Source organism: Phocoena sinus, chromosome 3 (genome assembly GCF_008692025.1).
Source record: "Phocoena sinus isolate mPhoSin1 chromosome 3, mPhoSin1.pri, whole genome shotgun sequence".
Classification (NCBI taxonomy): domain Eukaryota; kingdom Metazoa; phylum Chordata; class Mammalia; order Artiodactyla; family Phocoenidae; genus Phocoena; species Phocoena sinus.
The window spans coordinates 95,954,177-95,969,122 of record NC_045765.1 but is presented as its reverse complement, the minus strand read 5'-3'; the positions used below and the strand labels follow the sequence as shown (position 1 = coordinate 95,969,122).

Genomic DNA, 14,946 nt, shown 5'->3' with positions numbered 1-14,946 from the left:
CCCATCTCCAAGCCTGAGAAGTTTAACACAAAGGAAGAAACTACACAGCTGAGTTTACCGATTTCACTTTAATAACATGAAATCTCAAATGGATATTCATTAGGGCCTTGTAAGCTTTCTAATCCTTACTAGTAAGTTTCTTTCCTCACTATAAATGACAACTATTTCATACCTTCTTTTGTCTCAAACCTCCTATACAACTCCACCTCCATCCTCAGGTTACACTTCACTAAGAAAATAGAAGCCAGCAGAGGGGAACATTTATCTTCCCACCCCCAAATCTGCAAACCCGACAGCTATGGATCTACATTTATCTTCCCTTCTGTTAAGATTGAAGAAGTATCAAAGGCCCTCCTCTCACACTCTGGATCCCATCTTCACCCACCTTCCCAGGGACTTCACTCCTAGCACTACTCTGCATCTCTCCTGCACCTTCAAGTTCTCCCTCTGGACCGGAACATCCCCATCAGCATAGAAAGGAACTTTGGAATCTTGATTCTCCCATCCACAAACCAAACAGAATCGAAATGTCCACATACCATTAAAGAACAAAAACTTTAAGATACAATAGTGTTCCGCAGTACAACCCATCAAATAACACCTAAGAGACATTCAGGTTTTGAGAACTTGGCTTTGGTAAGTTACCAACACAGAGGGAGACGAAATTAAGTGGCAGAAGCAGCTTGTCCTGGCACAGCCACTGGGATGGTCCTACTCAAAAAGCCTGACTCCTTTTGTTGTATTTAGACAATAAGGGATTCACATATTACAAATCAGTGATGCTCATAATCGGGTAACATTTTTATTGTGGAAGAAAAAAATACTGGTTACCTTACAATGTTTCAAAGCTTCTTTGTATTCTTTGTTTCTGATTGCATCTCTAGCACTTTTTAGAGCAGTCTTCACTTCCTTGCTGGACATGCTGTCAAAATCAAAAGCCTGAATGAATCTACAATGAGACCTGCCTACTGCAACAGTTCCAACAAATTTAACAAACTTAACCTCTGAAAAAGGAACATGTAATTCCTTCTACATGGAACATTCTTTCCCCTAAAATAAATATATCTTATGTTTAAAAAACATAAAACCAGATCATCTCTTCAGATTTTTACTCAAATGTCACTTCCTCAATGAAACCTTCCCTTGCCACACTATTTAAAGTGTCGACACTTCCTTCCCCCAACTCCCAACCACTCAATAGTCCCTAATCTCCTGAACACTGCATTTATTTTTCTTCAAAGCACCCGTCACCATCTAATACATCAGTATATATTTTACTTCTTTTATCTTATTTATTATCTGTTCCCCAACCCCACCAGAACGTTAAGTTCCAGGCAGGCAGGGATTTTTATCTGTTGTTGTTGGGTTGTTGCTATCTAACTGCTGCATCCTCAGTACCCAGTATCTGACAAATTGTATATATTAATAAACATTTGTTGAATTGAATTGTTATTTGAATTATAACCACTCCCCATGTAGTAGGTTAAAACACAGATGATCTTATGTGCCAGGGTGGAAAACACATGCCAAGCTCAATCCAGTTCTACACGAAGCAAGAAGAATCAGTCTAAGTCACAGAGTGAAAACACAAACAAATTTCAGTAACTATGATGTAAGAGTTTAAGAAAGCATTCTGTTTTAATGTTAGTTTCTATAAAATATAAATCAGGATATTAACTTTCTTCACAGTAAGAACGACTTTAGGATTACAGTAATATAGTATTCTTTGTAATATGGTATTCTTTGAAGAGAAATAAATGTAATGTTCACACTTAAATGAAGGCACTTAATATGAAAGAGGACTATATACTAATTTCAGCCATAAAAAGATATTTCAACTCCAACATAAATAGACAGATATTTTAATTGGTAGACAAAGTATTTCTTCACTTAATCTTAAAATATAAGATACACTAATGTAATTTTAAATAAACTAACATATCTTAAGATTTCACAGCTTATTCTGGTTTACCAATAAACCAGTCAAATCCGACTACAACTTGATGTTGAAAAAAGAAACATTTTTTTGCCCACTCCACTGAATTCTAATCTCAAGAAGGCAAAACAAAGCTAGGCAAACATTAGGTCATTATAGATCACTGATGTTCAAGGCAGCAAAATGAACCAAGAAGATGGCTTGCTGACGTGGTACACAGACAGTCCTTTATTTCCAAAGAGGCTGAGGCAGAAGTACAAGATCAAAGAAATTTAAGAAGCTACGGAGGGCTTCCCTGGTGGCGCAGTGGTTGAGAGTCCGCCTGCCGATGCAGGGTACACGGGCTCATGTCCCGGTCCGGGAAGATCCTACATGCCGCAGAGCAGCTGGGCCCGTGAGACATGGCCGCTGAGCCTGCGTGTCCGGAGGCTGTGCTCCGCAATGGGAGAGGCCACAACAGTGAGAGGCCCATGTACCGGAAAAGAAGAAAAAAAAAAAAGAAGCTAGGGAATTTTTTTAAAAAACAATCCTTTTGACTTAAGGAATTTTAGATTCAAATAATATAAAAATTAAGATATCATAATATCAATTTATCTACAGCCAAAACGAGATTTGGCTGTAAATAGGCAGAAAAGTGACTTTTTCCGTAGTTACAATAATTAGATAATTAAAGCAACATATTTCATATGCTCTTATTTTAGAAATTGCTCTGTTACCTGAAATTATCTTGGCATAAATTTATAGAGGCAAACTTCAGAAGGATTTTTTTTATAGTCTACAAATCTTGTTTGGAGCAGGCAACAAATTTCTATGCTGATTTCACTTTAAATTTCTCACACCAAAGTTATCTTTGGTAGATAAACCTGCAGGCTAAAAAAAAGAGAACATCAATGATGATGATAACTAATCTGGACCAACTGAAAGGGATAAAAAGAGGCATCCAAGGGAAAAAAAAAAATCAAGAGGGACTTCCCTGGTTGCAGTGTAAGAACCCGCCTGCCAATGCAGGGTACACGGGTTCAAGCCCTGGTCCAGGCAGATCCCACATGTCGCAGAGCAACTAAGCCCGTGCACCACAACTACTGAGCCTGCGCTCTAGAGCCCATGAGCCACAACTACTGAAGCCCGCGTGCCACAACTACTGAAGCCCGTGCGCCTAGAGCTGGTGCTCCGCAACGAGAAGCCACGGCAATGAGAAGCCCATGCACCACAAGGAAGAGTAGCCCCCGCTCACCGCAACCAGAGAAAGCCCACACATAGCAACAAAGACCCAATGCAGCCAAAAATAAATAAATAAAAATTTTTTTAAGTTATAAAAAAAAAAAAGAACAAAGGCAGTTTTAAGACAAGACCAAGCAAAAAAAAAAAAAGAATGCAACTTTTCCAGGATAAAGATCATCATCTTTTCTATCACCCAACATACAAGTGAAAGCACATCTGGACAAAGTAGAACCAACTAGCACTAAAACAACATGCAGCTATGCAGCTCTCAAGCTATATGCTGTATATGACACAAAAGAAACAGAAAGGAAGGCCTCTGCTCTAAAGAATACAATCTCAATCAAGAGAAAGACCTAAGACATATGAGTCATTAAAGAATCAAATGCTAAATTAAGGATAACGAGTACAAGTGCAATAGGAGTTCAGAGAAGAGAAGTGTGGGGTGAAGTAATTAACAGCTACTAGATGGAGAAAGGATTTGAGAATGGAGGGAAGAAGGAAAATTACTCCAGCCAGAGACACTGATTGCACGAGCAAAGTTGGAGAGACAGGAATGAGCATGGCATGTGGAGGAAACAATAAGGAAACCAGGCTGAATGGAACAGAAGGGACTTGCTGAAGAACAGGAAAATTAGGCTGGGTAGATAAAGTAGAGCACCAGATTACAGAAGACCTTGAAAATGAGACAGACAAATTTGGATTTAAATGGAGCAGCAAACATGGAGCTGTCAAATGCTTCTAAGTAGGTTACTTCTTCTTTTTTTTTTTTTCTTTTTTTTTTTTGCGGTACGCGTGCCTCTCACTGTTGTGACCTCTCCCATTGCGGAGCACAGGCTCCGGATGCTCAGGCTTAGCGGCCATGGCTCACGGGCCCAGCCGCTCTGCCACGTGTGGGATCTTCCTGGACTGGGGCACGAACCCGTGTCCCCTGCATCGGCAGGCGAACTCTCAACCACTGCGCCACAGGGAAGCCCATAAGTAGGTTACTTTTAAAGACCATATGAGACAAACTCCATTCTTCTCTTGGTAACCAGTTCTAATGTTCAATACCCTTCTACATCTCTATATGTCTCCACATATGTCTACGTCTCTATATGTCTCCACACCTACACTTGCTGCAGTGGAATACTCTATTCTCCTCCTCCTGTTCCTTATTCATCTGATTTGGCATTTAGCATAATAAGCTAGCACTGAGGCCCCCTCTCTGCACCTAAAATACATATATATATATATATATACACATAAATATTAGTTTCAGGAGATTATTTTTTTTAAAGACAAAACAATCTGCCGCTTTCTAGCCCTGAAAATTTCTTCCCCTTTTTTGGGAAGTGGTGTGGAGAAGGAAGAGGCTCACCCACTCATGTTCTAGACAAAGCTTTAAGGAACACTAACCATCTACTAGGTACCATCAAATCCATTTCCTTTCACAAAGTGGAAAGCTAATACCCAAAATGAGTCTATGTAACCTCATATTCCTCTCTTTGGGATACTTCCCTCTATTCCAAGCACTTCCAACACTTCAGAGAAAACTCTGGCTCTCTTACAAGTGTCTTTAATATTTTTCCACAGCCCCACACATTTTTCCCTTATACCTCTCCTCCCATTTTTTTTCCTCAATCTAAATGACTTTTTTAAATAAGAGTGTTCATGTAGCACATTTTCACTCAATGAAGGTTTTTTTTTTACTACCAACCTAAAAGGGTTTTTATTCAACAAATCAAGCATAAAGAGCAATAACTATATCTAAAAAAAGTGAAAGTGAAAACCATGCCAAAAGACAATGATATACCTCAAAACTAACATAGGTAGATGAACTGATATGTCCTACACACTCCAGCTAAAGCTATGGAACCTTATGCTACCTCCACAACCTTAAGTTGTGGAGATACAAAGACTCCACAAAGCACAAATAAGAAGAATAATTTAAAAAACAGTAACAATAATGACACTGGAAGTTAATTACAGAAAAGCAAAAAATGATACCTTTAAATCTAATTACAAAAGCCTAAAGGTACTTTGTGATGACCATAACCTACACCATTACACCTTCCTTCTGAAAAGAATCAGTAAAAACAATCATTAAGTAAAAGTAGACTCCAATTACCTATTATTTAGCATTCTAGACACTTACCTTTTAGCTGTTATCACTTTATCTTCTCTTTAAATTGAATTTCAGATTGTTCCTTAAATGTTTATCCATCTAAATTAAGTAAAATATAAGACAGGCACATTAAAAAGATGACATACAGAACCCAAAACATATTGAATTTTTTAAAACATCGGATTTGGGTTCAATTTTCATAATTCATAATTTAAAACATTAGAAATAATTATGTAAAATTTTCCATCTTTTTTCTTTCCCTAAGAGACACTAATTGTAATCTCCAAATTTCTGAATCAGTCTAAACTGTGTTGCCATAGCCACAAGGTGTAAAAGGAACATCATAAAAAATCAGAAAGACTCAGGAAAAAATTACAGAAACTCAAAATACACTGACTTCAACATAAAAAACTGAGCCAGAAGAGAATGTCACCTATTTCTACGCTACTTTGCTTTGATTCTAGGACAGTTAAGAGCACTATTTACTCACAATCTGCAAGCTGACTACAATAAAGTGAATCTTGTTCTAAGCCAAATAAGGAATTATAAACATGAAAAAAAGTTGCCCGTATGATGCAACTAGACTAGTTTGTAATTTAATAAAATAGAGCAGACTTTTTAAAAATATTAAAAATCCATCTAAATAGCCATCTGAAATACTAACACAAACTTTACACGACTACAAATTCTAAGTATCTTTCGATGGTATCTCTGGAACGGATTCTGTCAAACAAAATTAATCTAGAATGCTTCCTGGAGAGAATGGAGGTATTTTCAAAAACTGAATAAAGTAAAAATGGAAAAAAAATGCTACTTTAGAACTAGGAAATGAACAAAATTTAGGTGAACGTGGTAGGGATGAAGACATGTACTAGTGATATACGCACTTAAACAGAAGGGTTAGTTCCACAGAAAAGGGTCTTACTGGTAAGAAGAGAAAGTACTGTGATCCTAATAATGTTTAGGAAAGTAAAATAAAAGTTAAACACGGGGTGAGGAGGTAAAATAAAAGTTAAAGCCTGACTTCCCATTTCACTAACTTCTTTAAGCCGCCATCCAGCTACAAATGATTACCCTCCTCACTCAACCTAATTTTACTGATTTACTCAGTTGTTTCAACTCTGTTCTTACAAAATTCCCCAGATTTTGTCAGCTCCTTCATTCTGCCACATCCACCCACCAAGTCAAGAAAGATGGATCTGGATTCAAGTCTCCGCAGATCTTGGGCACCTTACTTCACCTCCAAGCCTATTTCCTCATTGGTAAAGTGAGAACGAGATCACTTACCTGATATGTACATAGACAGAACACCTGAACACAACAGCTATTAGTTCTGTTGTCCGTATCTCCTACCACCCTCTCAATCAACTTCACCACTTTTTTCCCATTCCTAACCAACAGTGGTTATTATATACTTTCTCTACACATTTAAAATCCCCAATCCTTCCTTCCTTGATCTCTCAAGAAGCAACCTTCTTGCCTATGTTCTTCAAAAGACAGCTATCATCAAACACAAGTATCTCCTTCAAATTAGTCATTACACAAATACTAGACTAAAGCCTGCAACTTAACAGATGCTTTATGTTCTATACAGATGTATTCTGTCTCTTCAGCAGGTGAAGATAATACTGAATTTGTTCCAGTTAGTCACTAACTGCACACTTCGTCTCCTTTTCTTAGGGCAGAATATAGTGCTGCTGGCATTTTGGACATTAAAAAACTATGAAGAGCCAAAACCTAGACCAAGACCTTCAACTGAAGACTTTTCTGAACCGCAAAGTATTTCACTAAAGCAGGTAACCCGTAATGTAGATATCTTTAACTGATGACCTAAACATACACATAATGGAGCCCTCCCTCACTACAATACACTATATACACACATGTACACACAGAAAGGTGTGCACAAACAACTCAGAAGTACCTTTTCCGACAGGGTAAGTTACTGATTAGCAAACATGCTTTATGTCCAGAAAAGAGTGATCAAATAACAAACAAACCTGAAATTACATGATAATTACCCGAAGGAACTGGGGGAGACCTGGGGGAAAAAAAAATGGTGGGGAAGGTGAAAAGGGCTGTTGAAAGGGAGAGATTATTCACGTAAAAGTGAAGGTAAATGGACTAATGAACAATCAAAAGTAGAGGGAGACCGACTGCAGCTCAAAATATGAACTTTTAATAATTAAACCTGTACAAACATGGCACAGGCCCCTCGAAGGAAATGTGTTTCCCATCACTGGAGATGAAAAGGCACAGACTGCACAATCCACTTGGGAGGAATATTGTACGACAACTTGAATGTGAGATGAGAATAAGACTAGAAGTCTCTTGGATTTTTCCAGCACTATATGTCTGGGACCCTAAAATATCTATCTCACTCCAACCCAGTACAGCACCTGCTCCCACTGACACTGCCAAGGGGACAGAGAGAAAGGAAAAGATGTGTTCCTGTCATCCTGACCGGAAACTCAGAATACACATCCTGTGAAAACAAGGCCAGAGAGAGTAAATAGTTTACAAAAGTCAACACTATGCCACAGATAAAGTTAAATATATTTTTATGAACCTAACTGTCAGTCACCATTGTTTCTATGGTAAAATGTGTTCTACATTCCAAATTAACTCAAAACAAATATTTGAAATATAGCCTGTTCATGAGGGAGCCTCTGTATATTACCTTTCATACTGTATTATTATTTTGTTTTTTTCCCTAGAGTGTAAGTTCCTTATGGTCAGGTACTATTGTTTATATATTTGTCTGCTCCCATAGATGGTTAGCATGCTGCTCGATTAACAATGCTGCTTCACTAACAGAGATTAATATCACTAGAATGGCATAACATTTTGCAGTTAATTAGAGACAGCATGGCAATGAGTTACGGCAGAGACTACTCAAATTCAAGTCCTACTCAGACTGGCTCCCTGTGTAACCTTAGGCAGGTCATTTAACCTGTCCAAGTCTCAGCTTTCCTATCTGAAAAATGATGAAAGTGAGGATTATAGAAAATACTCCATGTAAAAGTACCTGGCACAAAACAGGTGCTCAATAACTGCGTAGTATAATACCCAGCACATAATAAGCACCATATGAGTGTTAAATAAATAAGGTCTGTCCTTTTTATAATTACTGTATGCAAAAAATACTGTCAAATATTAGTATTAAAGGTTGATTTTATGTAAATAAATACTACAACTCCTTTTCCTGTCAAAATACTAAAACGACTAATGTGAGGCACAAATTATATACCTGAAACTATAATAATGAAATCAGGAATCTGGCTCTGGGACAGAAACCTGCTTCTTCCAGATTTCTCCAAAGGAGTTCAACAGTCAAGAGGACCAGTGATTTTTCAAAATCACTGCAAAATAATGGTATTCTGAATCTACGTCAGTTAATCGAACACGTCACACAGCCCAACATTTCTCCCTCTGAGAACCTATCCAGCTTCTCCCTCGCACTCTGAAGGTAAAGTCCACCTAAGCTTATCCCCACATAGAAGATGAAACTTTTCTTACCAGGCCCCGCTCCTCACCCGACCAGAGCACAATAAATCCTTACTGCACAGGCAAAGCGGCGAATAGGATGAGGCAGGCTAGAAACATCCTTGGGAGGAAGGTATTCGAGGGGCCACCCGGTATCCATATCGCACCTTAGGCGGTCCAGACAGAGGCCCCACAAAGAACCGCCCAATCCAACTTAAGTGACAGACGCGCTGCCACCTCATCATCTCCCAGTTCACGGTCTCACCTAACACTCAGCCACGCTCGCTCTGCGCAAAACAAGCAGCCTCGACCCCTTATCCTTTCTCTCTCTAGGTAACATTTCAACTGCCTACCGGCTCCAACTTCTGCAAAAGCGACAGTGACCAAAACCAACCTGGGACAGATGCTTCCCCTGCAGAAGCCAAATCTGAAGTCAGAGCGCATGCGCATTTCCCAGGCATCGCTCACGTGACTGGAAATGGCTGGGTTTTAGTTCGCTCAGTATTTGATTAAAAGGTCTTAACGTGAGTCGAGAAAGGGAAATTCCTCCTTTGCGCATGTGCCCAGCCCGAGCCTGATGGGAGTTGTAGTCCCATGGGTGAAGGAAACCGAACTGCGATCTCTGCCATCCCTGCCCTCCTTTTCTCGGGTGGAACTTCCTAGGGGGAGGGGCAGGGTCCAGCGCTCAGAGGCCGGGCTCCCAGAACAGCTCCGCGTGATGCTGCCGCTGTGGGTGGCGGTGGTCGCAGTCTCGGCGCTGGCAACACCAGCTCCTGGGGCAGGTGGGCAGAGGCGGGGAGCAGTTAAGGCTTGGGCAGATGCGCCTAACGTGGTGCTAGTCGTGAGCGACTCCTTCGTAAGTATGGAAAGGCAGGGGAGGGGGCGCCCCGCTACACACCCGCGACCGGCCCACAGCCCTTCCTGTGCTGCTGGCTTTGGGGAGCAGAATCTGAGACTTTCAAACGTGTTTTACCCTGATGCAAAGTAAGAAATGCATTTTACCTTGAGGCCCCGTACACACATACGTGCACCACATAGATATGCGTGTAAAACAAACATACTTTAGTAAGATGCACTCCAATTAGCATCTTTGCAAATTTTTTTTAATTGCTGACCTCGACCCACTAAATTATCTTACCACTACTAATAAACTTTCAATCCATACCCCCGCTTGATTCAACTGTGGGGAAAAATAACATTCTATTTCAACATAAAAGCCTGTTAGCTTTCCAGCAGTCAACGTTATTTTTATTACTCAGGTGTCTGATAATCCTGTTAGTCTGATTTATATTCATTAGTTGACATAATTTGACACTCGCCCATATTCCAGATTAATTGTGTATGTGTGCGTATGTGTGTTGTTGTTGTTGCTGTTTAATCCCAAACTTAAACAGTTTTTGTAACTCTCCCAAGCCATCAACTAAAAACAATACTACTGTCAACATTACCTGATACTTTTAGTATTATCCATGATATTAATCCTAATGCTTGGACAAATGTTTGGTTACTAATTATAATATTAGTTTTTTATGACTGGGTGTTACTGTGGTCACATAGATTATTGGTGTTAAGCATGTCTGGCACCAAAGAGTGCTTTTAATCATTATGTTTTATTGCCTTTCCTCATAGATTAACCCGTGATGATTAAAGTTACATAATCTGGATATACCCATAGGGTTTGCTGAGAATATTAAAGTAATCTTTATGATTATCTAAACTTAGGAAACAGGCAATATTGGAGAGTAACATGAAAGAGGTTTATTAGGGAGTACTCATGAGATCAAAGGGAAAGGAAGAAAGCAGGACTGTGCAGAGAGAAGTTGAGTTTTGTCACTGTCTCACTGGAGGCCTCAGCTGATCTTATGGGTAGTTCTCAAACTAGTATGATGCTTCAGAACTGTTCCCATTTGTGGTGAGGAGACCAGGCCTTTGTACCCTCATGTTGGATGGCCATTACTTGTGGAATGCTCCCAGAATGAGGCACCATTTTGGGCAAGACAACTCTCTTCAGCAGAGGCAATCTTTCACTCTAAAAGGGAACCTGGGTGGTGCATCAAAACATCCTAGAAACTTCTGAAGATGACTGAAATATTTGGTTTATTTTTTAGTATAGTATAAGCACATAGATTTTTATATATTTGTGTATACAAATATTGTATGCAGACTCATACCTTATGAATATAAAAGAAAGGATCCTGAAAAAATACAAACAAATCAAATTCAGCAATATATAGAAAGGGTTATACACCATGACTAAGTGTGATTTATCCCTGAAATGTAAGGTGGGTTTAATATCTGAAAATCAGTCAGTGTAGTAGACCACGTTAATTGAATGAAGGGCAAAAAACATGTGATCATATCAATAGATGCAGAAACAGCATTTGACAAAGTTCAATAACACTTCATGATAAAAGCACTCAACCAAGTAGAAATAGAAGAGAATTTTTTCATTCTGATTAAGAACATCTACAGGGCTTCCCTGGTGGCGCAGTGGTTAAGAATCCGCCTGCCAATGCAGGGGACACGGGTTTGAGCCCTGGTCCAGGAAGATCCCACATGCCACGGAGCAACTAAGCCTGTGCACCACAACTACTGAGCCTGCGCTCTAGAGCCCGTGAGCCACAACTACTGAGCCTGCGTGCTGCAACTACTGAAGCCCACACACCTAGAGCCTGTGCTCCGCAACAAGAGAAGCCACCGCAGTGAGAAGCCGGCACACTGCAATGAAGAGTAGCCCCCGCTCACCGCAACTAGAGAAAGCCCGTGCGCAGCAACCAAGACCCAACACAGCCATAAATAAATAAGTAAATAAAAATGTGTTTAAAAACAAAGAACATCTGCAAAAAACCCACAGCTAATGTTATACTTAACTATAAAAGACAATGTTTTCTCCCAAAGATCAGGAACAAGACAAGCCTATCTGTTCTCACTATGTTTATTGCAATTATGCTGGAGGTTTTAGACAGGAAATTAGACAAGAAAATGAAATAAAAGTCATCTAGATTAGAAAGGAAAAATTAAAAGTATCTCTATTTGCACCTAACACAATCTTGTATAAAGAAAATCCTAGGGAATCTACTACAAAATCCTAGAACTAATAAGTTAGTCTAGCAAGGCTGTAGGATGTAAGATCAGTATACAAAAATCAGTTGTATTTTTATACACTTGATTGATGAACAAACTGAAAGTAAAATTAAGAAAACAATTCAATTTAAAATAGCATCCAGGGACTTACCTGGTGGTCCAGTGGCTAAGAGTCCATGCTCCCAATGCAGGGGGCCCGGGTTCAATCCCTGGTCAGGGAACTAGATCCCACATGCTGCAACTAAAGATCCTGCATGCAGCAACGAGGATCCCACATGCTGCAACTAAGACCTGGCACAGCCAAATAAATAAATAAATATTTTTTAAAAGTAAAAATAAAATAGCATCCAAAAAATGAAATACTTAGGATTAAATCTAACCAAAGAAGTTCAATTCTTATACTGAAATCAGATTTAATATTGTTAATATAGTAATAATTATCAAATTGATCTACAGATTCAATGCAATCTCTATAAAAATCCCTATGGCGTTTTTGCAGAAACAAAGAAACCCATCTTAAAATTCATGTGGATATTCAAGGGACCCAGAATACCTGAGAACAAAATTGGAGGACTTAAACTTTCTACTTTGAGAACTTACCATAAACTACAGTAATCAAGATAGTGTGTTACTGGCATAACAATAGATAGACATATAAATCAATAGAATAGAATTGAAAGTAGAGAAATAAACTCTCAGTTTTATAGTCAGTTGGTTTTTCAGTAAGGGTGCAAAGACCATTTAATGGGGAAAGAATAGTCTTTTCAACAGATAATGCTGGGAAAACTGACTATCCACATGCAAAATGCCTCACACCATTTTCAAAAAGTAACTCAAAATGAATTGATGAATGAAACAAAAGCTAAAATTATAAAACCCTTAGAAGAAAACATAGGGGCAAATCTTTGTGACTCTGGATTAGGCAATTAAAAACTGGGCAAAGGATCTGAAAAGACAGTTCTCCAAAGAAGATATTCAAATGGTCAATAAGCACATGAAAAGATAGTCAACATCGTTAGTCATTAGGGAAATGCAAATCAAAACCACAATGAGATACCAATTCACACCCACTAAGATGACTATAATCAAAAAGAGACAATAGGGCTTACCTGGTGGCGCAGTGGTTAAGAGTCCGCCTGCCAATGCAGGGGACACGGGTTACGAGCCCTGGTCTGGGAAGATCCCACATGCCTAGAGCCCTGGTCTGGGAAGATCCCACGTGCCACGGAGCAACTAAGCCTGTGTGCCAAAACTACTGAGCCTGTGCTCTAGAGCCCACGAGCCACAACTACTGAGCCCACGTGCCACAACTACCGAAGCCTGCGTGCCTACAGCCCATGCTCCACAACAAGAGAAGCCACCACAATGAGAAGCCCGCGCACCACAACGAAGAGTAGCCCCCGCTCACTGCAACTAGAGAAAGCCCGCGCGCAGCAACGAAAACTCAACGCAGCCAAAAATAAATAAATAAATTTATTAAGAAAAATAAAAGGAGACAATAACTAGGGTCACGAGAATATGGGAGAACTGCAGCACTCATACGCTACTGGTGGGAATGTAAATGGTGCAGCCACTTTGGAAAACAGTTTAGCAATTCCTAAAATGCTAAACATGAGTTACCATATGATCCAGCAATCCACTTCGAGGTATATATCCAAGAGAAATAAAAACATATGTCCACACAAAAACTTGTACATGAATGTTAATACTGACAAAAATTGAAAACAACCCAAATATACATCAGCTGGTAAATGGATAAATAAAATTTAGTAATATTATTCAACAATAAAAAAACAAATGCAGTACTGATAACATGCTGCAGTGTGGATGAACCTAGAAATTGTTATGCTAAGAGAAAGAAGCTACTCACAAAGGGCCACATAATTCCGTTTGTCCAGAGAAAGCAAATCTACAGACACAGAAAGTAAAGACAGGTCAGCAATTACCCAGGGTTTGGGAAAATGGGAGGATTAGCAGATGGTGGCTAAGGGATACAAGGAATACATGATGGAAATGTTCTAAAATTGATCATGGTGATGGTTGCACAACTCTCTGAATATACTAAGAAAACATTGAATTGTACAAATTAAATGGGTTTTATGATGTGTGAATTACATCTTAAACCCTTTTTTAAAAAACAGAAAATAAGCACCTCTGCCTGGGTCTTAAAGGGCACAAGCATCCTCTCTGCCTCCCTCCTTCCACCCCTGCACCTGCATTGTTTTTAGTTTGGGTGAGGTTTCAGGAGTGGGAGGTGGGCACAGGACTGTATACCAGAGTCTAGTGAGGATCTCATTCAGTCTGGTGAACAGATCTGAAAAGCATGCTCTTAACAGTCTTGCTTGATAATACATCTAGACAGTTAAAGTTACTGTTACATTCTTTCATTAGAATGATGTCTTGAAATCTAAACTTCGCTGGTTTTCCCTGGCCCAGAATGATGAGGAACTGAGAACCAAGTCATGGTTCTAGAAGGAGCAATCCAGATCACAAAATCATATCTACACAAAAAGCTCACCCATCCCAAGGGGGAAAATGCCTGGACCCATGAGAGTCCAGAATAATAGCAAAATTCAGAAATTAAGGCAGTTGGTATCATTCTTGTCACTTTTATGCAGAAAGCCAATTAGTGGGCCTCTTTTTCTTTTTTAAATGCCCACTGTTAGAGTACTGTATTTGTTTTGAACTGTAGGAATGACCTTGAGAAAATTGAAATGGGCTATTATTAAATTATGGAAGTTATTCTGAAAGTCATTCTGTAAGATTTCCTCTCCCAACTAAATGTGATAGAACTATAGTTTGACCTATGACTGACTATCCATTGTGAACCACAGTACCACACTATGGAAGATTTAACTTTCTCTGTGTTTTTATCAGCTAACCATGTTAAGATCCATTTCAGTTCAGAATTAATTATTATGTGGACCACCTCCCATTGATACCATGAGCAGTGGTACCAGTTTTAGTCTATTTTTTAAAGTATTTGCTAGTGTGTAAAAACTACATGAAGTTAAAAAACCAAAACTTCTAGAAAGGTTTAATATTTTCTCTAATAATATAGTAATTTTGATCTTTGTTTAGAGTATTGGTATGCTTTTGACATTGAGAATATGTG

At 39.1% G+C, this 14,946-nt stretch overlaps 2 protein-coding genes across 15 annotated transcripts in view; one reads left to right on the top strand and one right to left on the bottom strand.

Moving 5' to 3' along the window:
• Positions 1-12,018, bottom strand: part of TTC37 (tetratricopeptide repeat domain 37) — an 88,831-nt gene extending 76,813 nt beyond the window's left edge. For 2 of the 13 annotated variants that reach the window (XM_032625814.1, XM_032625825.1), the window contains exons 1-3: positions 9,142-9,221; positions 5,292-5,360; positions 832-922 (exon numbers count right to left, since the gene is read on the bottom strand). In XM_032625814.1, coding sequence (XP_032481705.1) covers positions 832-921 — 90 coding nt within the window. In that variant the 5' untranslated portion in view covers position 922; positions 5,292-5,360; positions 9,142-9,221. Of the gene's footprint in view, positions 1-831; positions 940-2,652; positions 2,807-5,291; positions 5,361-8,780; positions 9,222-11,982 lie in introns of those variants that run through there. The other 11 variants (XM_032625822.1, XM_032625816.1, XM_032625817.1 and 8 more) reach the window with 11 other exon arrangements.
• Positions 9,354-14,946, top strand: part of ARSK (arylsulfatase family member K) — a 42,457-nt gene continuing 36,864 nt past the window's right edge. Inside the window, exon 1 of one of the 2 annotated variants that reach the window (XM_032625828.1) lies at positions 9,354-9,603. In XM_032625828.1, coding sequence (XP_032481719.1) covers positions 9,466-9,603 — 138 coding nt within the window. In that variant the 5' untranslated portion in view covers positions 9,354-9,465. The remainder of the gene's footprint in view (positions 9,604-14,946) is intronic. The other variant, XM_032625829.1, reaches the window with a different exon arrangement.